At 50.5% G+C, this 26,130-nt stretch overlaps 10 protein-coding genes across 10 annotated transcripts; 5 read left to right on the top strand and 5 right to left on the bottom strand.

Moving 5' to 3' along the window:
• Positions 1–180: 180 nt before the first annotated feature.
• Positions 181–1,659, bottom strand: Z518_07785 (uncharacterized protein; the record flags this gene model as incomplete). Its single annotated transcript, XM_013415913.1, has 2 exons — positions 181–1,030; positions 1,121–1,659. The coding sequence occupies 2 exons, from the start codon at positions 1,657–1,659 to the stop codon at positions 181–183; spliced, it is 1,389 nt and encodes a 462-aa protein (XP_013271367.1).
• Positions 1,660–2,031: 372 nt separating this feature from the next.
• On the top strand, positions 2,032–2,958 carry Z518_07786 (uncharacterized protein; the record flags this gene model as incomplete). Its single annotated transcript, XM_013415914.1, has 4 exons — positions 2,032–2,061; positions 2,115–2,187; positions 2,252–2,850; positions 2,905–2,958. The coding sequence occupies 4 exons, from the start codon at positions 2,032–2,034 to the stop codon at positions 2,956–2,958; spliced, it is 756 nt and encodes a 251-aa protein (XP_013271368.1).
• A 1,448-nt stretch (positions 2,959–4,406) lies between these two features.
• On the top strand, positions 4,407–6,370 carry Z518_07787 (uncharacterized protein; the record flags this gene model as incomplete). The annotated part of the gene is made up of 5 exons (XM_013415915.1): positions 4,407–4,421; positions 4,470–4,619; positions 4,682–5,017; positions 5,072–5,091; positions 5,215–6,370. The coding sequence occupies 5 exons, from the start codon at positions 4,407–4,409 to the stop codon at positions 6,368–6,370; spliced, it is 1,677 nt and encodes a 558-aa protein (XP_013271369.1).
• Positions 6,371–7,804: 1,434 nt separating this feature from the next.
• On the top strand, positions 7,805–9,112 carry Z518_07788 (uncharacterized protein; the record flags this gene model as incomplete). The annotated part of the gene is made up of 2 exons (XM_013415916.1): positions 7,805–8,032; positions 8,150–9,112. 2 exons carry the CDS (start codon positions 7,805–7,807, stop codon positions 9,110–9,112), a joined length of 1,191 nt encoding a protein of 396 aa, XP_013271370.1.
• A 1,117-nt stretch (positions 9,113–10,229) lies between these two features.
• Positions 10,230–10,418, bottom strand: Z518_07789 (uncharacterized protein; the record flags this gene model as incomplete). The annotated part of the gene is made up of 1 exon (XM_013415917.1): positions 10,230–10,418. The coding sequence occupies one exon, from the start codon at positions 10,416–10,418 to the stop codon at positions 10,230–10,232; it is 189 nt and encodes a 62-aa protein (XP_013271371.1).
• A 1,311-nt stretch (positions 10,419–11,729) lies between these two features.
• On the bottom strand, positions 11,730–12,601 carry Z518_07790 (uncharacterized protein; the record flags this gene model as incomplete). The annotated part of the gene is made up of 2 exons (XM_013415918.1): positions 11,730–11,886; positions 11,946–12,601. The coding sequence occupies 2 exons, from the start codon at positions 12,599–12,601 to the stop codon at positions 11,730–11,732; spliced, it is 813 nt and encodes a 270-aa protein (XP_013271372.1).
• A 339-nt stretch (positions 12,602–12,940) lies between these two features.
• Positions 12,941–13,424, bottom strand: Z518_07791 (uncharacterized protein; the record flags this gene model as incomplete). The annotated part of the gene is given in 2 exon segments (XM_013415919.1): positions 12,941–13,299; positions 13,304–13,424. Coding segments are annotated over 2 exon segments (480 nt in total).
• Positions 13,425–14,299: 875 nt separating this feature from the next.
• Z518_07792 (uncharacterized protein) lies at positions 14,300–15,121 on the bottom strand (the record flags this gene model as incomplete). Its single annotated transcript, XM_013415920.1, has 2 exons — positions 14,300–14,461; positions 14,516–15,121. The coding sequence occupies 2 exons, from the start codon at positions 15,119–15,121 to the stop codon at positions 14,300–14,302; spliced, it is 768 nt and encodes a 255-aa protein (XP_013271374.1).
• Positions 15,122–19,108: 3,987 nt separating this feature from the next.
• Positions 19,109–20,410, top strand: Z518_07793 (uncharacterized protein; the record flags this gene model as incomplete). Its single annotated transcript, XM_013415921.1, has 1 exon — positions 19,109–20,410. One exon carries the CDS (start codon positions 19,109–19,111, stop codon positions 20,408–20,410), a length of 1,302 nt encoding a protein of 433 aa, XP_013271375.1.
• Positions 20,411–24,023: 3,613 nt separating this feature from the next.
• Positions 24,024–25,016, top strand: Z518_07794 (uncharacterized protein; the record flags this gene model as incomplete). Its single annotated transcript, XM_013415922.1, has 2 exons — positions 24,024–24,691; positions 24,764–25,016. 2 exons carry the CDS (start codon positions 24,024–24,026, stop codon positions 25,014–25,016), a joined length of 921 nt encoding a protein of 306 aa, XP_013271376.1.
• Positions 25,017–26,130: the final 1,114 nt, after the last annotated feature.

Here is a 26,130-nt window from a genome sequence, read left to right on the forward strand (position 1 = left end):
GTTCCATGCTTCAGGACTCTCTGTGACTGTCTGCGTCTCAACACCCATCCGAGTGGGTAATCGGGCAACAGACAAGTTTCACCGTTTGTTTCCGATCGTCTCAAGGCTTTTCATTTGTTTCCCTTGACTTTTTCGCATCCCCTTCCTTTTCAATCTCGTTCTACTCGCATAATCTATCCATTATCCGAGCCTTAATGAGAAACCGGCGCCTTGTTCCTCATCGGCTCTTCCGGTGAAGAGACCCGCGAACTCACGCTCGTCAAGTTTCGGCGCGTCACCGCGTAGAGGTGCTTGTGGAGTAGCTCTGCGTCGTCGCTTCTCTTGGCCCGCTTTACTCGGGAACGTTGGGAACATTTCTTTGGCTTTCGGTCGTGGGTCTTCTTTGAAGTATGTGTGCGTAAGGATTCCGCTCGCTGAGGGTCGGTCGGCGGGATACATAGAGAGCAGGGAGGAGAGCAGACGGAGACCCGAGTTGGTGAGGTAGGGAAATTTGGAGGTCGTGAGGGACGGCTGAGCCGGAACTTTCGATAGAACTGGATAGACGGCTTTTGCATTCGGGAGAGATCTGATGCCCGGCCATGTCTCTTGCGTTGGGGTTCCCAGTGCTGCAAAGATCTTGGATAGTTGATCGACTTCATTCTTTCCCTGGAAAATGGGTTCTTTGATAAGGAGTTCCGCGAATATACAGCCCAGGCTCCAAACGTCAATCTCGAAACCGTACTCTTCAGCGCCGAGAAGAAGTTCCGGGGCTCGGTACCACAGTGTCACCACGAGTTGGGTGAGCTTGGGCGGAGGGTTCCCCGTGTATCTTGCCATGCCGAAATCCGCTAATTTGATCTCTCCCCGGTTGTTGAGAAGGAGATTGGATGTTTTCAGATCCCGATGCATAATCCAATTGGAGTGAAGATATTGCGTCCCGGACACGATCTGCAGCATGAGCGATTTGATCTCTGAGGGTAGAAACGGCTCCGCCATGTCTTCGAGAAGCGTCTTGAGATCGTGCTCGAGGAACTCCATAACGAGATAGACACTGTTATGGAAGGTAGAGTCACATGGTTAACAACGTCTGGTATCCGGCGCTTTTCAGAGACAAAGGATGTTTTTGGGGGGCCGGACTTACTCTCTCAAGCTATCTCCCATTACGACCTCCAGCAGTTTAACCACATTGGTGTGACGACAAGCCATGAGGGTTTGGATTTCTCGAAGTCCCGTGACGGGAAATCCATCATTTGCGTAATCCATCTTCAATCGTTTCAGTGCCACGATTTCGCCGGAGGACTTCGCTTTCGCTCGTGAAACGAACCCATAAGAGCCTTCTTCTATGTCGTTGAGAAGTTCGTATTGGTCGACATGGCCAGAAGGACCGAATTGCCGGCTGGGGAATTGTAGCAAGTTGAGGCCTTCTTCTACAGTCATTCCATTCTCTGGCACCGGAGATATTCTCTGCCGCTTAGCTGGAGGTTCACGGTCTTCAGCGGCAGTTTGGGAGGTCGTCGATGCGAAGGTTGCGGTGGCGGCGGTGGCGGCAGCTGCGGATTTGCGAGCCCTTTCTTCCTTGAGTTTTTTCTTTTCCTCTTTCTCTTTCTTTCGTAACGCGAGAGCTGCGGCAGTTTCCTCGTCATCATCGGTGGCCCATTTCGAGGCGGGTTTAGTGGCCATGGCGACCTGGAATGGTCGCGGATGCTGGCAAGGCGAGATTCAAATTGGAGATGCACGAGTTGACGGCCTTTGTAGGGGGTCAAGTTCAATGAGAGTCGAATGCTTTGGAGGTTTATAGTTTCCACAATCGATATCCATGTGACTGGGAATATTCAGCCTCCGAGTCCGAGGAGCCTTGGCCTACAAATGACGTGCCTACGGGCCAGCCCTGCGCGGGGCAGTTCAAGACGCGGGAACCCTTCGGAGATCCCAAATATCATTCTCTTACCAAGCTGACATGAATTTGGAGTCCAATTCCATCTACCGTGGCCTCACCAGTTTGTTTTGACCACCGAACCCGACAGATATCGATATCGATTCTACTCTTGCGCAATGGGAAGTATAGGAATCCAGCCTTTTCAGGTAATGCCGTCTCCCGTTCTAATTCTGTTCACTGTGCTGATTCCAACCGTTAGACGACATTTGCCGTTCCGCTCCACTGCGAATCCTGTGTAAAAGATGTCTCTGGGATCTTAGAAAAGGTCGAAGGTACGAGATATTCACGAGTCCGTTTCAAGATATGCAATCACAAGACTGATGTGGTCATTGTCAGGCATAACCAAGATCGAAGCCAATCTCAAAGACCAACTTTTTTATATTGAAGGGACGGCCGCCCCTTCATCAATTGTATCAGCCATCGAATCTACCGGACGAGATGCCATCCTGCGGGGGAGCGGAAAGTCGAATTCGGCGGGAGTGTGCATACTAGAAACTCATGCAAAAGCTGTGTCAGATCCAGTCCGAGGCCTGGCACGGATGGTTCAAGTCTCTGACAATCATACGCTCGTGGACCTGACGTTGCGTGGTGTATCACCGGGAACATATCATGCCACGGTGCGGGAGACAGGAGATATTTCACGTGGGGCGGCTTCTACGGGTGGAATCTGGGAAGCAATCAAGGCTCTGGCTGGGAGCTTCAGCCAGCCTCGTGGGGTGTTTGGGACCGTCCAGGTGGGTAGGGATGGCCGAGGCAGCGCATTTTTGGACCGACCTGTGTCGATTTGGGAAATTATCGGTCGCAGCATGGTCGTGTCGAAACAACAAGAGGGAGCGTTTCAAACCGAGGACCCTGATACCCTGGTCGGGGTAATTGCTCGCAGCGCAGGAGTCTGGGACAACGATAAGACGGTGTGTAGTTGTTCGGGGAAGACGGTATGGGAGGAACGTAAAGAACAGGTTGAGAAAGGAATGCACTGATCTATACAGAGTGTGTGGTGCGGACTTTTCCGTATGCAGCAATTGTTCGGTAGCACTCGATAGAAAAAAAGAAAAATTCGAAGGAATGCATATTGTTCGGATGTGTTTTGGTGCATCCTGAGGATCGCGGTTTGAGCTGCACGATGATGCAGTTTCTGGAGCACTCCCCTGCATGGGGAGCATTGGAAACGAGAAAAGTCGATTGTACGCCAGAGAGCGTTCCCAGGTTCTGGTATTGGTTTGACCACGCTGATTGGTTGTCAGAAGTTCTTTCTGAAACGAAACGTCGTCCTCATGTCGTCGTATCGAATCGGTCCCACCGCGTGTATTGGAGACATTGAAGCCCCGTCAGTCCACCCATTGCGCACTGCGGACTTCGGGTGAGACAGTCCGGTGGGTGAGAAAGAAGAAGAAGAAGAACGAGAGGGCGAAGAGATCTCAGGTGATGGACTCAGACCACTTGACAGGAATTGACAGAAGAGGTTCGACTTTGATCACATCTTGGACGAGTGAGGATGGATTTCGAAACGCAGGCGAGGCAGGAAAAGAGACGCGAGAGGCTGATAGAAACTGCACGGAGAAGGTTAGTCAGGTACTCAAGAAAGACTTATCATGTCGAGGAGCACCAATAAGGGTTAAGGTGTCCTGCTGGGCCACTGGTGATTCCATAGCGGAGAAATCGATTGCAGGAAGTAGGAATTGGTACCTTGCAATGGTTGTGCAGGCCACCTACCAGCTGAGTTCACGATGTGGACTTGGGGGGACCCCTGTTTGCACTCTCAGGCACCAGGCACATCGACATCCGATTTTCTCCTCCCCATGCCGAACTCTCCGTATTGGGGACGTATCCCCCTCCCAGTTTTATCCACTTTCTCGAATTGCGTCCCTTTGTTGTATGGAGTAGGGATCCCAAAAAGCAAAAGGGGGGGGGGAAAAAAAAAACCCTGAATAATACAGCCCATGGTGTACAGAGCCTGAAGAACTAAGATGTGACAGAACCTGCCAAAAACCAACCCCCGACGCCTCCTCCTTTCTTCCCTCAATTGTTTCTTCCTTTCCCTTCCCTCGCACCCTACACCTTTCTCTTTTGTTCCGTATACTCTCGTTTACCAGCCTGCCGAACCGGTTCTCTTCTTCACCTCTTCTTATCGACACTATTTGCAACCTAATACTTCGCTGTCAAGTTGACAACATCATCTATTGGCGCCAATCCGTTGACGCATTGGCGCCGAGCAAGCCCACCACCACCCAAGGGCGCTTAATCCCTGGGTCTCCAGGAACTTTGCGGCAGGGCCGGCCCTTGCTGCCTCCGAGCATTCGCCGCCATTGATTTTCACTAATTCGACCGAGTCTGTCACCATACCACTTATTCAATATCGCCTCGGGGTACCGCTGCCCGCGTCGCAGAACATCTCTCTTCACTCAATCAAACATATCCTCGCCTTGCATAATCTACCTACACATACAAAGATCTCGACAGTTTCAACCTCGACAGCGGTCGCCGCGGCGCCATGTCGCTCAAGCAGGTATGCTCGTCTCGACAGTGTAGGTGACCGCCATTTGACACTCGATAGGAAATAGAAACCTGGGTCGAGGCTCTCGGTCACTATGACAATCAAGAGTTCGAAGAAGCCTTGCGGGCTTTTGATGCAATCGCCGACACATCTAAGATCCTGTTTAATTGCGGTGTCATTCATGCTACCATTGGCGAGCATGACAGAGCGGTGGGTGTCTTTTGACGAAACAAAACATGAAGAAACACAATCAGACTGAGTGTTGGAAATAGGTGGAATGCTACCAACGGGCCATCAAGCTTGACCAGTATCTGGCGGTGGCTTACTTCCAGCAAGGCGTGTCCAACTTTCTCGTCGGTGATTTTGAAGAAGCGCTGGCCAATTTCAACGACACCTTGCTCTACCTGAGAGGAAACACCTATATCGACTACGAGCAACTGGGCCTCAAGTTCAAGCTTTACTCCTGTGAGGTTCTGTTCAACCGTGGCCTGTGTTATATGTACCTCCAACAAGAGGAAGCCGGTCTGCAAGATTTCAGCTATGCCCAGAAGGAAAAGATGACTCCTGACCATGATGTGATTGATGATGCTATCAAGGAAAGGGCTTCGGTAGGTGTTCTGTTCGCTATTTGCAGGGACTTCTCGCTGACACCCATCTCCTAGGGCTACGTTGTGTTCAGCATGTGAGTTTTCAGTGACGTCTACTTTTTGCCCCGGTCAATTGAGCTGTGCGAGCATCATATTGATCCATAGTCACACCACCAGATGGCCACGTAAATATACCTTACTGACTTCCGATCTCTTAGACCTGTCGGATGTGTCTACAGACCAAACGAAGCCAAAGTCAAGAATCTCAAAGCCAAGGATTATCTCGGCAAGGCTCGACTGATAGCAACGTCCAACAGCCAGAACACGGGTACGGGATTCCAAGGCATTGAAAGGAGACAAGCCATAGCTACCGAAATGGCTCCCAAGGATGACCGGCCTCCCGAAAATATCAGCTACGCTGCCACCAATCTCGTGCAACGAAATCTCTCCAGCAGAGTTCCGAGAGATCAGAGTGCCCCTCCAGTTATGAACAGGAATGTCTTCCCCCCGACTCCACCACCGGAGAGTGAGAAGCCGAGAGTGTCCAGTACCGGATCGTCAAATCTGCCAATGCGAACCACCTCCTTACGCAATCCCCGAAACATGAATGCGAACAAACCGGACATGGACCAGCCTCGGCCGGGCATGCTCGGGCGCTCGGCTACATTTGATGTTAATGGAAATCAGCCGCCCGGGATAGGGAGGATGCAACCACCCCAACGCGAAAATTCATGGCCTGAGGAGCCCGTGATGATGGACCGGCCACAGATAGAAAGATCTCGCTACGGCACTCAAAGGACGGCCTCCGAACCTCGTGGCCCTGTCTCGCGGAGACAGATGCTAGATCGATCGCTTTCCCAAAGAGCTCCAGCGCCTTTGTTCCGAGAGACCACACAGTCGAGGTACGAAGATCCCAACGATACGGTGGACGATGTCTATCGGATGTACGCGAGTCCACGAAGACGCCAGCGGCGTCAAGAGCAACAAGCGTATATCAACGAAGAAGACGAATACATAGACGAGGAAGAAATGTCGGAAGACATGACCGGATTCGAGCCCGTTAGACGTCCAACTTCACGTTCTGGACGGGGAAGTAGACGACACGACATGCGCAAGATCCGGGTCAAATGCCACTTTAATGAAGATACGAGATACCTTATGATTGGCGCAGTGATAGATTTTGGCGATTTTGAAAGCAAAATACGAGAAAAATTCGGAATCAAAGAACAATTGAAAATTCGGATGCAGGACGATGGTGACATGATCACCATGGCCGATCAAGATGATTTGGAGATGTTGCTGAGCAGTGTTCGCAATCAAGCCAGGAAAGAGAGGAGTGAGATGGGGAAGATGGAAGTTTGGATCTCCTCATGATATCAATTGAAGTGATGTTGGGATGCACATGTGGAGGACATCAATCTCATATTTAACACCAGAGGATCTATGGAAGCGTGGCGCTGGACACACTGTTGAGGGATATGGTACATGAGATACGGGAACTTGCCTTTGGTTCACACCAACGACTTTTCACTTCCATGCTCGTATTTGACAATCCAATATACTACATTTGATTCCCCCCTATACTATGCCTGCTCCACCGAACAAGCGACATCATGTGGATTCGAATGACGTACTCTTTAAAGTCTTTAGCCAGGGGTGAGTTCATCGGATCCAGTCTATGGACCAACTCTGTCCACGGGACGAGCTCATCGGATCCAGTCTATGGAGCAACTCTACCCACGGGGAACGAGCTCATCGGATCCAGTCCACGGACCAACTCTACCCACGGGACGGATGTATCTGGGTCTGTTACGGTTGTTGTCGAAGGTGCCGACTGGTCCAGGGGGTGCGATTGCCTTCTAACTCATGAAAGGAACTGTGCCAGCAGAGACCGAGAGCCTTTGTTGGTAACGGCTTCGAATTCGACGGGTATCTCAACTGAATACATCTGTGTCTATTTGATAGCCTTCCTTCCAAGCGGCTCATAATCTCCTTTAGACTGGGGAAGGCCTAGAGCAAAAGATTGAAGTATCTGATGCTGGCTGGCCAACCCAGGATGTCATGATGGTGATACACCGCATAATTGAGTCCTCCTCTTGCACTGACAGGCGTTGTTGAGACTGCTGAGCCTCTCTGGCAGAGCGTCGGCCATGAAATCGAGCTCGAAGAGTAAGTTCTGGGTATGTTGAACTGGGAGGCTGCTTTCCGTTGAGATAAAATGGCGCCATCTTCTAGATCCTTAATTACAAGTTGCATACGTTCCCCCTAAGTCAATTCCGAAGCCATCGAGGTGCCTGAAGACACGATGAGAGATAGTATGAGCGCAGAGAGCGTCCAGGAAGCTGAACTTACCTCTGTTCAGGAGGTTTCAAAAAGGGGAAGATGAAGGTGGCCCGTGCGGGTGGCTAAGACGTTCAAACTATAATGGGAAATCTGCCTCTGATTGGTCGCCTTGGCTTGGCACCTCCACGCATTTGACGTCGGCTATAAGAAACCTCCATCCTCTCTGATGTCGACGTCGACGTCTCTGTCTGCGTTCCTACCCTACTTCATATGACACAACTTGAGCCCTCCACAATCGGCTCCTCCTACACTCGTCTTGGGGAGGAACCCTGCGACCTTCGAACACAATCTCGACTCATGGTTTCGACCCTTTCAGTTACTTTTTCTGCCTGGCATCTTTGACCCCCGCCTGTAACCCCAGGCCCTGACGTGATTGTTGCCTGCTCCGATGTGACTCATCTATTTCTGTTCATCAGTCCACTTGGGCCCTAAGGGCACAAAACTGTTTACAATGGCCCCTTCTTTATGAGATCCGAAAAGAGCCCTAAGAAGACACGAAAGAGAATGACCAAGACAATAACGCCTGAAGTCGACTTCAACAATAAGGATTACAACATACGCTCACCGGAGCGCACCCAGCTCCTGACCCAAATTAAGGAGGCAATCGGCGACACTCCCGTCTCCTCTACTTTCTGGGCTTGCTTTCAGCCCGCCGATATGAACCAATTGAACCAATTGCTGGTTATCGCCAAGGTGAATCCGAAGATGGTTCTTGGATATGATAGACCATCGGTTCTCTTGCCGTTAAAATATGAGTGCCAGAACTTCATAGCGTAACTATGGATATGCTCACTATGAACAGGGAGTCAGCGATCTAAAGATTCAGGATCAGAGGCAGTCTCGCAACATTCAGGGGGTGCAAGGAAGCGCAAACTGAATGCTAACGGACAATCGTGGGTGCAACGGTCAGCGAATCAGGCGGATAACGTAAGTGGATATCATCCAACAAACTTCTGTCTGACAATACAGTACAAAAAGCGCGATGATTACAAATGCGTCCTGACAAATCAGCTATTGCCTCAGGCAGCCCATATATTCCCCTACAGTATACTCAATTCACCGCTACAAGGCAGCCGAAGCCCAGTCTCCAAGATGGTGCCCGATTTTTGGGATTTGTTACATCTCTTCTGGGACGAGGATCGGATCAAGAAATGGAGAGGGACGATCTTTCCAGATCCTCAGAATCCGAATACTGGTATCGATCGATGCGTCAATCTCATCTCCCTCGATGCCGGCGTCTATGTTAAGTGGACGAAGGGGATGTTCGCGCTAAAGCCATTGAAACTTCCAACCGATCGTAAAGAGCTTACTGTTCAATTCTTCTGGCAAGTTCCTGGCAACTACGACATTGTAAGCCGGATCGATTTGCTCTCGGAACCCACATCGTCAGAAGGCTTGGAAATCGTCGCAAACGGACATGGGTTACTTCACATTGAAGAGGATGGCCCTTCGCACCTTATTCGTTCCGGTGAGCTGTTTACTCTCACTACCAAAGACCCCGAAAATTTGCCGTTACCAAGCGCGGAACTCTTAGAGATGCAATGGGTTCTCCAACGTCTCGTGGGAATGTCAGGGGGCGCCGGATGGCCAATCCTGGATTTGGATGACGAAAGTGTTGATGATGACTATGGCTGGTTTGTTCCGGACCTTAACCCCAATCTGGACAACTCCTTGAAAAGAGTCCGCGAATGGGTTACTCCCAAGGAGGCAGCAGATATCGGGCCGGAAGTTTCAACGGCGACACCAAGTCCTTCTGTGATGCCGTGCCATTGAATGGACCCGATGGGGCAGGCTGAAGAGGGTGGGCTGCGTTGGGGGAGGTTCGGGAGGAACTCTGCATGTGTGTACTAGAGGCGCCATTACTGGCGGTGGTATGGTAGAAGATATCATTCGGCCAGAGAGTGAAAGGATTCCGTTGCTAATTCTGAAGACGACCATATCTGGCGCCCAGGTAATTATGTCAAGGAGATGGGTGTTTGGAAGCAGGGTGGTATGTTGGCATTGAGGGGGATAAAAAGGTCTCCAAAAGCGGCGGCAACAGCTCCTAAATTTGGCGGCAGATTTCCCTTCAACTTGTGTTGTGCTGTAGACAATAAGCTCGAGGTGAGGCGCAATCAGGATCAGACAACATTCTTAAACCATCTTTCACTCTTGTCCACGTAGGAGGGAGCCGATGTAGATGGCTGATTGACTTTGTGTACGATCCGAAGGACGGATCGAAGAACTCCGCCTTGCAAGGCCGGATGGTTACTACAATCACTGAGTCAAATATTGATTGTTACCTCCTTTTCCGGAACTCTCCAGGGAAGTGGACTGGCAGGCAAAGAGAACGGATCTGCTTACCTAAGGTACGGCGGCAGCCTTGCCCTGTGTAACTTGCCTGATATCCCGTCAAGTACCATGTGCCTTCTTATACCCTCTGATTCGAGTTCTAACTCCGCCAAGTTGAAGTGGATGTTCCTCCTCTTACCATCGAACTTCTCCCTCACTACAATTCAGTAGCCACAGTCACAACCTCAAGCCAGCCCGCCCTGTTCACACCGAAACGAGATGGCTTTTGAGACTGCCGTCTGATGCCAAGAAAACTGTCTAAATGAAATACATACTCATCCTCAACGCCCAGGTTAGCTAATTATATCCGTCCTTCTAGTCATGTCGGCGCTTTTTATCATCCCGCAAGTCATTCCGAATGTTGTTCAGCCAGAAGCTCTATACTCTCCACTTTCGCTTCAGCTTCTTGGATCATTTTGCTGAAGCTACCTGAACAATGACGCCGAACAACACCATCATCAGTTCGTTCATTAGGTCATTTCATTCCACCAACATATCACAGACCGACACTCAAAGCCTAGGAAATCTCCCTCTCCTTTCCTTTCCTGGCTCTGCCAACCTAGCGGCATTCGCATCCCTTCACCCTCTCGGCAATCCACTCGTGCGTCAACATGACATTGGGAAACTCAGTCTCAAAGAGGATGAGAATGCTCATTGCATCTTCGCCATTGCGAGCGTGTTGTCGAATGAAATCGTCGTGCTCGGGGCGCCAATTCTTTGGCTTGGTGGATTTTGAAGAGGAAGGCATGTTGGACATACGGAATTTGTTGTTTCCAAGCTTGTAATCGTGGTTGGGGGGCGGTATGACGTATTGCGATTTGACGGGTTGTGCAGCAGTTGGACGCAAAGAGGGTAAATTTGGATGGCAGCTTGCCTTGGTTGAAGCTCTGCAAAGGACGATATGGGATCAAGGTAGTGCAAGGCAAGAATAGATTCTCTCCGCTTAGGACGAAAGATGGTTGGCCCGGTGGCCGAGTCTTGTGACCAAGCAATTCGCTGAGGATGGGATTGACTTATCCAAACAGATCTGTTTTTTGGTCTTTCAACCCTGTGCAGGGGCGATCGATAGCCGAGATGAAATGTTTTCAAGATCCCCAGATCCCTTGGTAGTCGGTCCAGAGCGTTGGTGAAAGGCAGGGAAAGGAATGATTACTTCAATGTTCAGGTAAAAAGGGTGCACCGAGTTGGGGGCTTTAGTACTTCTTGTTCTTACCCCTTTTCTACCCAGTGGCAACGTTTGCGAGTGTTTGCATATTCACATTTGACAGCAGGTCAAGGATGGAGACATGGAATGATTTGGTTCGTCAAAAGGGACAAGGAGGCCACTTGATAGATACGGGAAGCGACAACCGGAGCCATTGACAAAAACTGTAGAGCAAGAACGCATGTTCCGTCATGGCATTATCTCAATCGGAAGCAGAAAAGTGTGTTCCGCTTTAGATGACTTGTTAACCGGGGCCTAGTCAAGGCTGCTTTGAGTAGGGTCGACTTCGGGGACCAATCTGATACTGATTTCACCTCGGGAAGAGTCGTAATTGACAAATGAACAAGGAAAACCCATGGGCACAAGCCAATCATACCTGGAAGACATCAGACCCGGAATCGGCCTCCACACCTTTTTAGCTGTCGATTTGAGAATGCTGGTCATCACATTGGACGGTCGTCTGCATTTCGCTGACTGTGTTTTGGTAATGGCGGAAGGCTGGAGATTCAGTCTGTTATCACTATTGATATAGTAAATATTTCCCATCCAACAGCATTAGAGAATCCAGACGTTCACGATTGCTCCAACATCCGGAAATTTTCTTCATTACCGTCCAAGTCGATGTCGTTTTTGGTGCATTCCAAATTTTTGATCACTCGGACGCCAATACCCTTCCCCCAATGTACGCTGCCGACCATGCTTCAAAGCTGTCCCATTAAGCCCCACCATCCACGAACTCCCTGGTTTCTTTTAGCCGCTATACGGTATAAAATTCGGCTCATGGGGATTTGTCATCTGATTGGTATTTCGTTAGATGCTTGCAATTAATTTTTCTTTTTTTTCATGCATGCTGACTCATGAGAATACGCCAAATCCGCTGGCAAACCACGTAAAGGACATAACAGTAATGGCTGCGGTCGTCAAGAGAACACCAAGAGCTTGTTTTTCGTGAAGCGAGAATGCGCCATTACAAGTGGCGCACTTGAATTCGTTCAGAGGAGTGTAAGGTTGCCTGTTACCAGATTAGCATGAACATGCCGAGTGCCAACGAGCCATGGAATCAGAACCCACCCTGTATACATTCCAAAGACATATTGCTGATACGCACCCAAATATCCCGCCGACGGAACATCTGTGATGTCCTTTGATGAATCATGGACGACTAAGGTATAACTGGCAACCGGGAAGGGATTCGTGGCCGTAGACTGGAATTCGCCCGTATCCCAAGTGACGGCTCCTGTCTCCTCGACGGACATGTTGGCGGCTATGGTGTATGTGGCGGAATTGATGGAACACGAGGCCAGCACGTCAATAGCGGAAGGGGTGACTGATAGCGAGGTATAATTCCAGGCGAATGTGACGAAATCTCCCACTTTGTAATATTGCACTCCATCAATGGCTGCAGGGGTTATTAAAGAAATCCCCCCCGGAGGAAGACGGGGGTCGATGGCAGTCGTCTTGGTGCTTGTGGTCTTTGTCCCGCTCTTGGATCCTGAGCTTGATGCTGCTGCAGATTCGTCGGCGGATGTGGTTGCGGCGCTGTCTGCAGTAGAGGCCGCCGCATCGTCGGTGGCAGAGGCGGAGTCCGTAGGTTCGTCCGTGGGTTCCTCCTCTTGTCGTGCCACAATCTTGTGGTCAAAGGAGTCAGGCCACGGCCATGCTGAAGAACCAGCTATAAAGACGAGGAGGAGAAGGGAGAGGAGAGAGAAGAGGCCGGAGCCCTTCATTTTGAGGTTCGGAGTGCGCGGGCTGTTGGGATGAAGAGAGGCCGCCCCTGGGTAACGACTGGTTTTGGGTTGGGTAGGCGGTCTAACAGCAAGGAAAGTTGAGAGCAGTGAATGCTGCAGTAACGATTGAATGGAAGGATTGAAGACAAGGAGGATAGCGAAGGGATGTAAATGCCACAGAGAATTGGTAGGAAAGAAAGGTCTGATTCTGCCCAGTCGTGGTGTCTGTATGTCTCACCCTGGCGACGGGCATCGAAGGGTCTTGGGACCACAACAAAAAAAGCGCGCCTCAGCCTCTTTTTCCCCTTTGGGTATGATGCTGTCTAATAAGCCCGTGGTCTAACCATACATGGAATGATCATGTCTTAATTTGGTCCGTACAAGAAGCAGGTTGGCTATTTTGGCGTAGAGTTGAGCCACACCCAATAATTCCGGCAGAGTACAAGTATTGTAGCTGAGCCCATACCCAAAATCCCTACCCGTATCCAATTCAATGATATCCCCATCTCTTGAGTGTGCGCTGTCCTCCTCCAGAATGCGGCGTTCAGTCTTGTGACTCAACTGCGGTCCTTCTGCTTCCACACTGCTTGAACACTTCCTGAGGCCACCTTCCTGCCCCGCTTTGTGTACTTCAATTGCCGCAATTCGTCGTCTGAGCATGTCCATTTGTCGCCTCGCTTTTGAAGCTTGTCCATCGCCTACCCTTTGGTAGGAGACCATCCTTGAAGTCGTCCATGGGCCAGATTTGGTCGTCTCTGATGCTTCCGTCTGATCTTCGTCTTTTCGGGGACGAACCGTGCTTCTCCGCGTTGGTTTGTGACATCTAGTTTGTGGTTGCCTGTGTTGGCTTGGTCTCGATGTGAGGTTTGCGCATCCTTTTCTTTGAATGTGGTTTTCGTGTGTCCTAGACAAATGTAGAAGGGACTGAACCCCGACTTGGCCGAATTGGCATAATGCCGTCAGGCTTGGTTGAGAAGGCTCAAACATTTGATTCGGCGGTAACTGACAACTGATACTGCTTTTGGCCTATTTCGTGAAGCTGTTGTCTTCGCTTCATGATGCTACCCTTTCCAAGCCGGCCATTTCAAATGCTCGTTCACATCTTGTAAGCCAGCCAAGGCTGCGGTTTGGCCAAGATCTCTTGTTGCTCAGCAGAAAAGGCCGAAGTCGAGGAGATCAGTAATTGAGCCCCATATTCCTATCAAGAAGATGATCCAGCTTTCTAGACCGAATATGAAGTATTCCAGAGTCCTTGTAATGTTACCTGCCTGGTGTTAATGCTGAGGCTTCTTCCACATCCAGACGCCTTCAATTTTCATACTTACAAGGGATAGATTATGCGTGAGTTCAGAAGCCACGTACAGGCTATGGAGGCGGAGTGTGAATGCTGAGGACTCTCCCAAATGGCTTCACATTGACGGCCATTCGTTCTGGAAACAGACCCCGCTAAGAGAATATCATCCTACGCCTTTTGCCCTTCTGCGGGAGATGAACGAGAATCACGCTGTCGTCCACCATCCTTCTGAGTGCCTCTTCAAGTGGGTCACTGCAGAACATCGTATCAATAGCCAGCTACATCACAATCACGATAGGTGTTGAGTGTGGCAGCTCGTATCGACCTTCAAATCATGCCGTGGTGGGCTTAGCAAAAGCGTCCCACTCAAGCGAGCCGCCTGAGCAGTCATGGTTTGAGACCTCTCACGCACAATCGTGATGGAGTGCAATAAATCGTGCGGGCTCATCTCCGGTTGCCGTCTTCAACTGCCGAATGTACGGTAGCTGGAGTTTCTTCCCATCAATGAGCCTGTTACACTTATCGCAAGGTCTTGACCTGATATCATCATAAGCTGCCAGCTGGTCCTGCGACTAGTCAGTGCTGAAACACAACGGCCTATGTGGGGGGTTGCTTATTACCAGAAGAGTAGCCAGACTGGCTTTAGCATTACTGTCCTGGATGGCTTGGAGGATGACTGCTAAGTTGGCCAACGCCTCGCTGCCTGGCTTGCCAGTCACCGTATAACCGGTCGCACCAGGACTTCGATCTCGGTCGACACAAAATTCCAGCTCAGCAACGGTGATCTCAAGGGGCAGGGGGTTTGCCTCGTCGGGCACGTGTAGCTTCAGCGCTGGATGCCTGACTTGAAAGTCCTTGACCGTCTTCGCAGTCTCGGCTTTGCTCGGGGGCTGAACTTGAGGGCCAGAGCCACTTCCAGTCGTGGAGGGCTGCTCGTTTGAACCGGCATGCTGGAGAAGAGCGCCATAGTCCAAAGCCCAGGCATCTCCACCCTGAGGCAAGTCATTGGTGTTGACAGCCTGCCACAGGTCACGCACGTCGTCGCTGTGCCAATCTTTTTTGAATCTCTCAACGTCCCGACTACCTGCTTGCGCTGCGCTCTGCAGATAGGCGGCAAGTTTTTCAGGTTTATAATCATCGGGATTGTCGAGCACAAATCTGGTTGGGTTGATTAACTTCTCGGGCAGAAGAGTCCGAAGAGCGCCAATCTCCATGGAGGTCAGCATTTTGCCATTGGTTTTTCATTGGTAGGTATAGAGACACAGCCTTCAAAAATCTGGAAGCGGGAGAGACTGACTTGATTGTGCATGCTCTGCAATTTGGCCAACTTCTCAACAATGTCACGATCCTCAGGGTCCACTGGTCCAGATTGAACGGTATCCATCTCGGTTGTGACAGCTGCGTATGGAGAGAGTCCACGACTGAAAGAAGTTACATCGAGGGGACGATCAATATATGTAACAAAGGGACATCTGACGACGGCGACGACGACGATGAAACGTTTAGCGATCGGTGTAGGGGCTTGGTGAGCTGAACAGGTGAAGTCCAGAGCAGGCCAGATCGGCAGAAGTGGCAAACATGACAAGCAAATCACGTGAAAATAAGGGAACCATATTAGGCTAGCTCTCGATTGGGGCCCTTCTGCTGGGTCCCCATTTCTTTTCCCTCGCCAGAACATCGCTCCATCTATGACATGAAAAGCAAGGTCTGCCCGTCAGACAGATTCCGAATCCCATCTGAGGACAGCGGATCATCACTTTGTCTAATCGACTTATCTTAACGTGGACTGCCTCCTGAGAACGATTAACTGGAATGCTCCTGAATCTCAATGGCTCTGTCAGGCACCATTCCCACCGACACCATGAGCTCTGTTCTCGGAGATCGGTAAACGAGATGTCGGGACAGGATGTCTGATGGTTTCTACCCTCCTCCCGCTCTACCTGCACATACACGCGGACGGAGACTTTGAGCATATATCCTGCCTCTTCATCCCCGTTGAATCATCGCCTCCCAACAGGATTTTGACGTTGTACCCTAAATCTCAGGAGTGAATCCAGAGGACTTGTTCCCTTGATATGTGCATGGAGATGCGTACCTAGAGACAACAGCGTCCCCTTTCACTCCCCCCGAGACAGCATGGAACATCTATACCGTGACGTCAACTGACCCGTCTTCACAGATCTTGCAAACAGGAGATGTCACTCGTCACATCTGAGATTGTCCAGTTGGACTATGCGGCGTTTGAATTGAACAAACATGTGCGAATCCGCCAGCTACGTCTTGTGTGGGTGCCGCTCAACCCAGGCACGTAATTCTGGAGAACTTCCAAAGTTCACAAGCACCCACACAGACATGGAGAGAGCCACAGGCTGTCAGAAGCTACTGAGTTTGAATGTGGCAACGCACCAACCCCAGACACTAGGAGCCGTGACTTGGTGATATTGCGGTCGTGGGGACAATGTTAACGCCGGAATCGTAGGGGATATGTTTGAACATGGACATTTGCCAAATCTCGCCCCCAAATTCACAAGTTCATGATCTCACAAAAGGACCAGACTGTGACAGAGAAATGCTACATCTCGTTCAGACTCACCACATACAGCATAATTGACATGGACAAGGTAAGTGTTTTGAGTCTGGCCAATTTCGATACTTCCTCCCTCGTTTCTCTTACTAGCGTGGTTTTAATGCTACATCGCTTGGCATGTCCAGAGATCGACAGTTGCAGTCCATTGAATGATAGACAGTATACAAACTTGCTTGCAGGCACCATGCTCAGAGAGCGAGACTGATCGGCCAAAAGAAAGATCCGGCCTGGACAAGGGGAGAAAGTCGTAAGAGTCAACTCAACTGAAAAGTTCAAACGAGATCATGTCTAAAAAAGGCTCAACCCGATACCAGATACGGTTGTTGGCACGAGTTTTCTGTGATCGCCCCTAATGTCCAATGGCTGATGGGCCGTGTGGATATGGAAATTCATGATACCCATCATCGAAGATACAGAGTACGGGGATACTCAGCCACATTGGTCGCTAAAAGTTCCTCAAACCGACTACAATTTCCATCGGAAATCGCCTCATAGTTGAAAATACCCAGATCAGGAAATACTCAGTAGGAAAAGTCGATATGCTGAACGATGTGGAATAGTGGATGGGTGGCCTTATCACGGGAACTAGACGGTATACCCCGGACGGTCCGATAATATGGATAGACTGAAACTCATGATCCGATGTTACAGAGCAAGAATCAAATGCTACGGCGACCCAACGTCACAATACGAATGCAGCGATATACCTCCAAGAACACGTCGACGCGCCGATCATCTCATTATTCATACTTGCAGAGTTCCATGCGGGATAATCTGATTGGTTGAGGATCGCGATTTTGTTGCCCCTCGGCCTTTTTTCTGACAAGATTCGCATGTCTCCAAAGTAGAGACTTTCTGCATGAGTCAGCATATCTTGGTTATTGAGAACTATCAGGTCAGGGGGGCAGTCAGAAGAGTCAGAAAATCGGTGGGAGGACCGAGAGGGCTGGGCGAGTGGACGAGTAAGAATTGCGAGGGGATCATCTTGCCCCGGAAACATTTTCAAACAATTGTCTCCGACCTCCGTCTCGGAGATACGAGACAAGGGGGGCGAATTTTTTTTTGGACTTTTGCAACAGGGAATAGAACGGAGCAAAGCAAACCCGGATGACGCATCAAACTTTTACTTGTACATTCCAGCTTGACGATCGAACAATGCTCAGAATGGCTATGAGAAAAGTTACTATAGAAAGTTCTGGGTCAAGCCCCCACGAAGAAAGACACCGGGGCCGTCCAGGGATTTGGACAAACAAGAGTCGATCAAAGTCTATAGAGGCAAGCCCGCACGAACAAGCAAAACGTCAAAGCAAAGCAACCACTTCTAGAAGCTTTGCTCCAGGTCGAGTGCCAAGTTACGGCCTTTAGCAATTGGGATTTTTCCTCACCTGAGTGAACCGGAGATGGATGTTTTCGGCCGAAATTAGCTATAACACTTACTCTTTGGGGGGGAGGGGTCTAATTACTGCCTTTTCTTGTTTTGAAACGAACGACGATGCAATGCGTGGCTCATTCAGAACGCCAAATCAAAGCCGGGTTGGTCCCCAGCGCAAGCCCCAACAGGTGGGCAGTCTCACCCACAGAACTGGAGGCGACGAAAGCTTAGAGGTACCCTCCTCGGTACCGATCACCAGTGACGGGAGGGTGCTGACTGCTGGCAGAGGTCAAATTTAGCCCTACCCGTGGCATGGTCTGGCGCTAGAGGGCTCGCAACAGACTCACACACGCTGCTTTTTTACCTTGGTTATTGCAGCCTGGAGCCTGAAGAATTGGAAATAGCGGCGTACGACTGGTCGGCCTCCCGGCTCGCGCTAGTAAACGAAACCCACATTCAGAACGTCGTCGATACCGCGTTACCCAGCATCTCACCGCACCGGATCAACAACCGCCTGGCCCTCTCGCTGGTACCACCGTCTGCATGGGTATCGGCCTACCGGTACGAGCCAATCGAGCCAACTTGGTCCCCATTTCATCTATTTCCTGACACTGCCCTGTATATTCCCCCCGGACCAAGGAGCAACTGCGAAGATTCTCCACCCCTTTCAATCTCCTCTTACACCCTGAATCTGTACACACTTTTGCTCCAACCCGCAAATCATCGGAGGGAGCTGGCTCCTGGCTCCAAGCTCCAGTAGCTGCCCCGGGGGCCAGCTTAGCCCGCTCTTACTGGCTTACTAGCATAGCATTCATGACCGCATTTCTTGTGAAATGGCACCAAAGCGATCTACCTCTGGGATGCCGTCAGCAACGAGCCGGGGGCCGTTGTAGCCCTACGAGGTGGTGTCCACCCTAAACCATGATCCGTTGGTCGTCAGTCCATACCATCTAGCTTGACCCGAACCTATTCATATGTCCTTCCTCGCCCCAGAATCAACGTTCTTAGTTTCTATATTCATTCTCAAAACTCAGAAGAGTTGCCATCTTCGCTTTTATTGTCCTCGACTGACTTCAGTTTCTCTGAAATCCATGGGAACTAGCATTTCGGTGGGAAGTGTTGAGAGAGAGATATATATATATGCATCGACAACACCCACTCCATTGCCTACATCCACAATAAGATCCAACTAAGTCTACCACCCAAAGGCGAGCACCACAACAGCCAGCAGCAGCATAGTTAACCCATGCCATGATGGCCGTTGATACCCAGGATGCCATCTTTTCCATGACCCCCCCGCCCAGCGAATTTGACGAATTCGATAAAGGCGGCTTGCTGACTTGCTCACCTTCCCTCCCTGGATTCACTTATCCTTCGCCAGCTCCTTCGAGTCGAGGCCACGCCCCATCCGTGTCATCAGAATCTATATACATCCTTCCAGGAATGCCCATGTCTGAGAACCAAGGTCACGACGGTTCTGGTCACGGGCAGCACGACCTCGCACAGCAGATATCTTTCGGGGATACCTCATCAGATTCCGCTGTCGCCGCCGCCTCCTCCTTTTTCCCACCCGTCTCTGGTGACCCATCCATATCCATGGTTCAATACACCGCCGGTACCACTGCCACCAACACATCCACCACTGCCAATTCATACGCCATGTATGAACAGAACCAATGGTTCCCGTACTCTAGCTACCCTCAACCCGGCTCTCTACTGCCGTACGACCCAACGTCCTCTGCGTCGTTCTCTCCCTTTGACTCTCATCATCAACCCAACATTATCCCTCCAACGCCTCAGGACATCCAACCCTCCCACCCCTTCGACTTCAACGCAGCACCGACAGCCATCATCCCATCAAACCATCACCTCGTGGCCTCGCCATCTTTCTCCCAAGTTTCCCACCCCAGCTCCCACAGTCACCGGGGCAGCGTATCCTCTCTGTCCAGATCATGCAGTCCCATCTCCTCTCTCTACCGGGACAACAGTAGGGGTCATGGAGACACACTCAGATCATCAGTCCGTTCAGGCTCGGCCTCATCCAACACCTCCCTTCACGCCTATGGCATCCCTGTAACTGAATCCCCAGCATCGGCAGCGGGATTGGGGGTGCCTTCATCTCTCGCCACCTCAACAGGCTCCTCCGTCGGTGGCGGAGCCCCTCAATCCTGGCGCTGTGCATACCCAGGCTGCACTTCTCGAGCCACATTCACGCGAGGCTGCGACTTGAGAAAGCACTATAACCGGCACAGCAAGCACCTGTTCTGCCGAGTGGATGGATGCCCGCAAAGCGAAGCTGCCGCCGCTGCTCGCGCAAAATCGGCCGACCAGCCACTCACCGGCGGGTTTAGCAGCAAGAAAGACCGCGCCCGGCACGAGGCCAAGCACAATCCAGGCATCAAGTGCGAATGGCGCGGCCCCGAAGGCGAAGAGTGCGGTCGTGTCTTCTCCCGCATGGACAATATGAAAGACCATGTCCGGCGCATTCATAATAAGGGCCAAAATCAGAACCAAACCCAAAACCAAAGCCACTCTCCTCATCAACAGAGGAAATGATGAGGAGGAAGAACAACAGGCCAAGACGCCGTCGAGTTTCTTAAAAATGGGACTGCCAAAGAAAAACAATGACATGACGACTCGCTTTCCCTTCTTCCACCCTTTTTATTCAGCTAGACAGATTCTGAGAATCTCAAAGGTTGAAGAAGAAAGGGAGGATTTTACCCTCAATGCACACGAAATAAAAGGCATATGCCTGAAAAGACTTGATTCGCTGAATCGAATGGGGGACTCCCCAAAGCCAAAAATGTCAACGTCTGCTACCACTTCTTAACGACCATATCTATATTCTTGTGTCTTTTATGAGTCTCCTCTCTCTCCGTTATCCACATCTAACTATTTCCCAAGAAAAGTGGCCTCGGTCTTTTTCTTGTGTGTGTGACACTATAATCGATTTTCTCTTTTTACCTCTTCCTGTCATTGTAGATATGAAGAGGTCTCTACCCTTTATAAACCCAGGGGGGAATCATTGGGATACGTTTTGTCTTTCGATATGATGAGAAATCAGAGGGACTCTTGGACATGTTGCGACAGTCCAGCAGAGCAGCATGATTTGCGGACACGGGGATATGCATGGGACGTTTAAGGGAGTTATTGTTTTTGATTATGATACCACTGCGGGCCGGAAGAGAGGACAGATCTTTTTTTTGAAACTCATCCTGCTCACTTTGGGAGGTAGCAGCTGGTGATGATCATCATTGACCAGGAGGAAACCGTCGCTATAGCTGAAAAGAAGCTACCAAAAAGGGTTACAGTACACAGCTTTCTGATGATTCTGATTAGTTTGTCAAGACGAAGGGCACAGTGGCAAGGACAAAACGATAAAAACTCCATACAGAGATAGAGAAAAGCACTGTTCTCCCCTTATAGGGTTTTATGCTGAGCATTACCTGTAGAGTTCGTTCCAGAATAGTATCCGCTGCCTGCGTCGGAAGCCAAGGTTTCCGGCGACTTTCTGTTAGTTAACGATGCATTTCACCTCTGTTGCACGAGCAGGCAGTCAGAAATACGCCCAGATTCCTGTCTATTCTAGGATAGCAATCGAAAGACTTATCCTTATCGGGCCACTATTGCGATGTTCTGTTAAAAACAGGATTGTGGCCGAGGGTAAGCAAAGCCCCAGTGCAACACGTAACACCTCTGGATGCTAGTTTACGGCCGTTCTTAAGGGCTTTTTAAAGCAGCGACATCCAAGCCAAGGGAGCCAGGTCGACGAAAACTGACCACCACGTCGTGGTTGGCTGTGTTTACCCTTTATACGAACTCCAAGCTTGTAGAATGCTACGGCACAGCTTCTAGGCTGGCCTAGCTTCGCTCTTTTGAAGAAATATGGCCGTGCCCGCGTTCAGCCCTGCTGCAAGGCACGAAGGTTTTTTTGAAAGTCGATCCTTGCTTCGTTGTCGGCGGACTGTTTGCCTGCTTCGATCCAGGTCCGGTCCGTGGACAGGTCCCTTATTTTGCTTCTGAGTTTGTTAGACTACACCGATACGGAAAGCAGCGATCGGACCCTTTCGCACGTGGGCTGGTTGTAGAGTCAAGGGACATGGTTTGATTGGCTTTGGTTTTGCAAAGCCTGGAATGTTATTGCCCACCACGCCAATAAACGATATCAATGGGCCCAAAAGCGCGTTTGGTACTTCTGCTGGTCGAATGGCGAACTGACACCTCGTTCGACGCTGCTTTTTGCATTTGGGGGCCAGAAAGAACGGCGCAATCACTGACAAATCTGATCCTTCTGATAATGCTTACTAGCACTAGAAGTATTGTGGTTCCGGCCAAATCACGATAGAGCAGGCCAATACTAAAATTGACCTGGTCTAGGGCTGTGGCGCCCTTGTGAAACTGACAAAAAGCCATAAACAGGAGATCCAGCGAAGGGCCCAAGACTTATGAGCTTAGGACCCATTACATCCATACCCGCTTCTACACAATCACAATCCTTAGTCGACCAGGCGGAGGCTCATCCCAGAATTTGAAATGGAATTCTCCCATCAGCCGCTGCTCTCCACCTTCGGCCCATCACCCGTCAGGATGATTAGCCCAACGTTGAGAAGCTTCTGACGGACGCTCCACAAGGACTCGAACGTGACTCGGCCAGGAGAAATCCGACGCAGTCGACTTACAAACACTCGTCGAGATCACAAACATGATTTCGAATGCGATGTAACATCGCCTTTTGCCATACCCTCCAAGACCACAGTTCTGCACCACATGCGCACGGGCGTCTAACTATCGGGGAAATATTGCAGAGATTCGTCGGCTGCCAGCACCGTAGTACATGTCCTTCCAGCTTTGACCCTGGCACACCCGGTTACCGGTTAGCTCAGAGATGCTGACCCGCGTAGCAGAGGAGATTAAGCAAAGCCAGGCATTTTTCCGCACCGTTTGGCTCTGAAGAATGTCCATTGCGGCGGATCAATCGTCAAGAACTCAAATTTCTTGAGACTCTGGTCAGACAAACTTGCCGAATCCTCTTATGGGACGGAGACAACTGGTAAGCCTCGAAAGACAAGGAGGATCAGATCGTGCTGACCTAGCTTAGTCAGGAGGTTGAAAGGGCGCAGAGACCGCGCGACCAGACTCTTAGGTTAGGGGAATTCTGGTAGACGGTGAGACGTTAGCTCATACTCCTTCAAACTCCGTAATTCGCACGGGGCTGGCAGACAAGCTCGCCGTTGGACACCCACGCACCATGGGGGCTCCTCAATCATGCATCATACTAAAGGCTAGCACCTCGTATACTCCTGGTCGCCATGAAAGGGATCGTCAGAAATTCGTAATGCAACTGCCGATCTCCCTACTATGGAACAAACTCAGGTTACGGTCAAGGGTGAGGCGTTGTCACCGCGATTGAGAATTTGGAGGACGAATCGACCAGGGTTGTCCCGTGTATGGTGGATCTGATTTTGTACCCAGGAGAGAAAACAGCCGTTGATGATGGCCATATCAAATTCCTGGTTGTCTCCCCTGGGCCCCGGTGCCTGTTCGCCCCCTAAGTCCTATGAAAGCTTCCGACACCACGATGCCAACGGCCCACAGTCCACGGGATGCCGTTCTTCCATGCATCCCCGGTGTCGTGCCTCGGCGGTGCTGGCCCCGATTGTGCGATCGGGAAAAGCTTTTGGCCTTTGGACTTGGACAATGCTTGAAGCCTGTCATTCATAGAGTAGAAATATTCTCACCTATTGTCCAACGTGTAGTGCATATCTTTTCCGTCCAGATCGCAAAAGTAGTTGAATTTGGAACTTGGACCTCTCGAGTCCGTGAGACCGATCATGGAGATTTCTGGGATCCGGGAGGATTTCTCCGCCAAATCTCTGGAACAGAGTATCCAATCTCTCTTGTTCTCTGTTCGTGTTATGCTTGCGACCGCCGAGACGGGAACAAAATCTCACCTCAACTGGACTTCCCCAACAGTCTGTATTCCCCCGTCGGAAGGTGAGCGCGAAGAAAGAGGCAACGGAAACGGAAGGTGTGACGGAACATATATATTCATCTATAAGCTGACTCCCAAGTCTGGCTCACTGATTAACGTCCGCTGCCCCGATTCGAGGCCGAAGAGACACGATACTTCCTATACTTCTTAGTCATCTTCGAGCAACGGACAGTGGCGATGCCACGAACAGACGTCTCATTCAAGACCTTCGATGGTGTCACGCTGCGAGGCTGGTTCTTCATCCCTTCTTCCACGCCTGCCTCGACAAAACTCCCCTGCGTCATCCTGTCACATGGCCTATCATGTATCAAAGAAATGGGCCTGGGCGAGGTGGCCGAAAAATTCGTATCAGAGTTGCCGGTGACATGTTTGGTGTACGATCATCGAGGATTCGGGACATCGGACACCGCACCACATGCACCCAGGCAAGAAGTCATCACCTGGCTTCAAGCGAACGATATGCGGGACGCAATCACTTACGTCCAAACAAGGCAAGAGGTCGATAAATCCAAGATTGCGCTTTGGGGTTATTCATTGTCAGCGGGGGAAGCGATGTATGTGACTGCCATTGATCGACGGGTGAAGGCGATCATTGCGCTGGGTCCAGCGTTGGACGGAAGAGAGATCGTGAAAAGGCTAGCGCCGCCTCACGCCATAAATGCAATGCAAAGCTTGTTTGAGATAGACAGGCTCGCCAGGGCCGAGGGAAAACCTCCTATCACTGTCCCTGTGGTTGCAAGTGAGCTTGGTGCCCAGCCCGCGCTGCCCAGCCCAGAATCGTTCGCTTTCTTCTCGCAGTGGGAGAAGAACGGGTCCGCGTGGAAGAACGAGCTAACACTGAGAAGGTGAGTTTAAACCGCTAATTGTTGGATGGTGAGCTTTGCTGCGCTAGGAATACTTGCTAACGAGGCGAGAAGTCTGGATGATATCTCGACGTACTCGCTTCCAATGTCACACTTGATGGATGTGACTCCGACACCCATCTTCTATGGCGTGGCCACTAGAGATACCAATGGCCCTCCGGATATGGTGTTGAGACAGTACGAAAAGCTGAGTGAACCGAAGGAGTTGACCATTGTAGATGCAGACCATTATGAACTGATGGGCCCCGCAAGGGAAATCTTGCATCCTAAGGAGGTCGCATTTTTGAAGAAGACATTGTGTTCATAAGCAAGCAAGTGCCATGTAGTGTGAGCGAGGATCCATTCCGGCCGATATTACCGGATTGAAATCAGTGACAGAGGGAAAACCTTAAAAGGCATGTCAAGTCGAGTCTTGGAATGTGCTCATAGCATCGCTCATGGGGTATTTTCAAACCACTTTTGCATTCAAGAACGAGTTTGGACGCGTGAGCTCCATTGCGAACGGTGATTTGCCGTTTTCTCTCTTGCCAGAGACATGTGTAATATCTTGCCACAGCTGCGCCCGACGCAGCTTGGGCCACCGAGCACAATGTTCCCACGCTCTTGGGCAGATTCATTATCTTTTACAACTTTCTTAGCGTGTAGGACGGCGAACTCATTGCAAGGTAGGGGGAGACTCGGTCATCATGTCGAATTCGATGTTTGGGCGAGATCAGATGACTGTTTCCTTGGTACCAGGCAATCTGCAGACTCGTCGAAAGCAATTTACTTCGCAAGATTTAGCTCCAAGTGCAAGCTTGCTCTTCGTACCTGAAAACATCGGTCGCGGAAAAAGGGATGTGGTGGACGAGGCGAACAAACAGATAGAAAAGCTCAAGAGCTTACGGTCCACGTCGTCATTTTGCGGTCCTGTGGCATTTCTCCGTGCTTGCCGGACGAGGTCGCCATCGGTATGCACCATCTCTTGCCGCAACTGATGCTCTTCGATAGCTGTGCAATCCTATCGAGAAGGGTGTTTGATTTTGCGCCTCTACGGCCAAACCAATTCAAAGAGGCTAGTCGATGCATCGTATTTCTCTCTAGCCCAAGGCACCGCCTCCGAGGCGGCCAGCCACTCATATCACACGGCAGCCGGTGAAATTCGCCATGAAGAGCGCCAGCCTACAGAAGGCGCTTTCAGCCTGATCACCCAAGTCATCTTCATCTTTTCTCTTCCTGATGAGTTTCTCAGGTGAGGTGAATATACATGCCGTCCCAAATGACCCAAATTCAAGCAATGGCGAAGCTTGATGTTTATGGGCAAGGTTGGGGAGCGATCTAGAAGCCCGGGACTGACCACTGACATTGATGGCTAGTAAATGGACAAGTCAAGAAAAGCGAGCTCAATACAGATGCATTTCTTCAGGGGAGTTTGCCCTAGG

The sequence above is a fragment of the Rhinocladiella mackenziei genome, assembly GCF_000835555.1.
Source record: "Rhinocladiella mackenziei CBS 650.93 unplaced genomic scaffold supercont1.5, whole genome shotgun sequence".
Lineage (NCBI taxonomy): Eukaryota > Fungi > Ascomycota > Eurotiomycetes > Chaetothyriales > Herpotrichiellaceae > Rhinocladiella > Rhinocladiella mackenziei.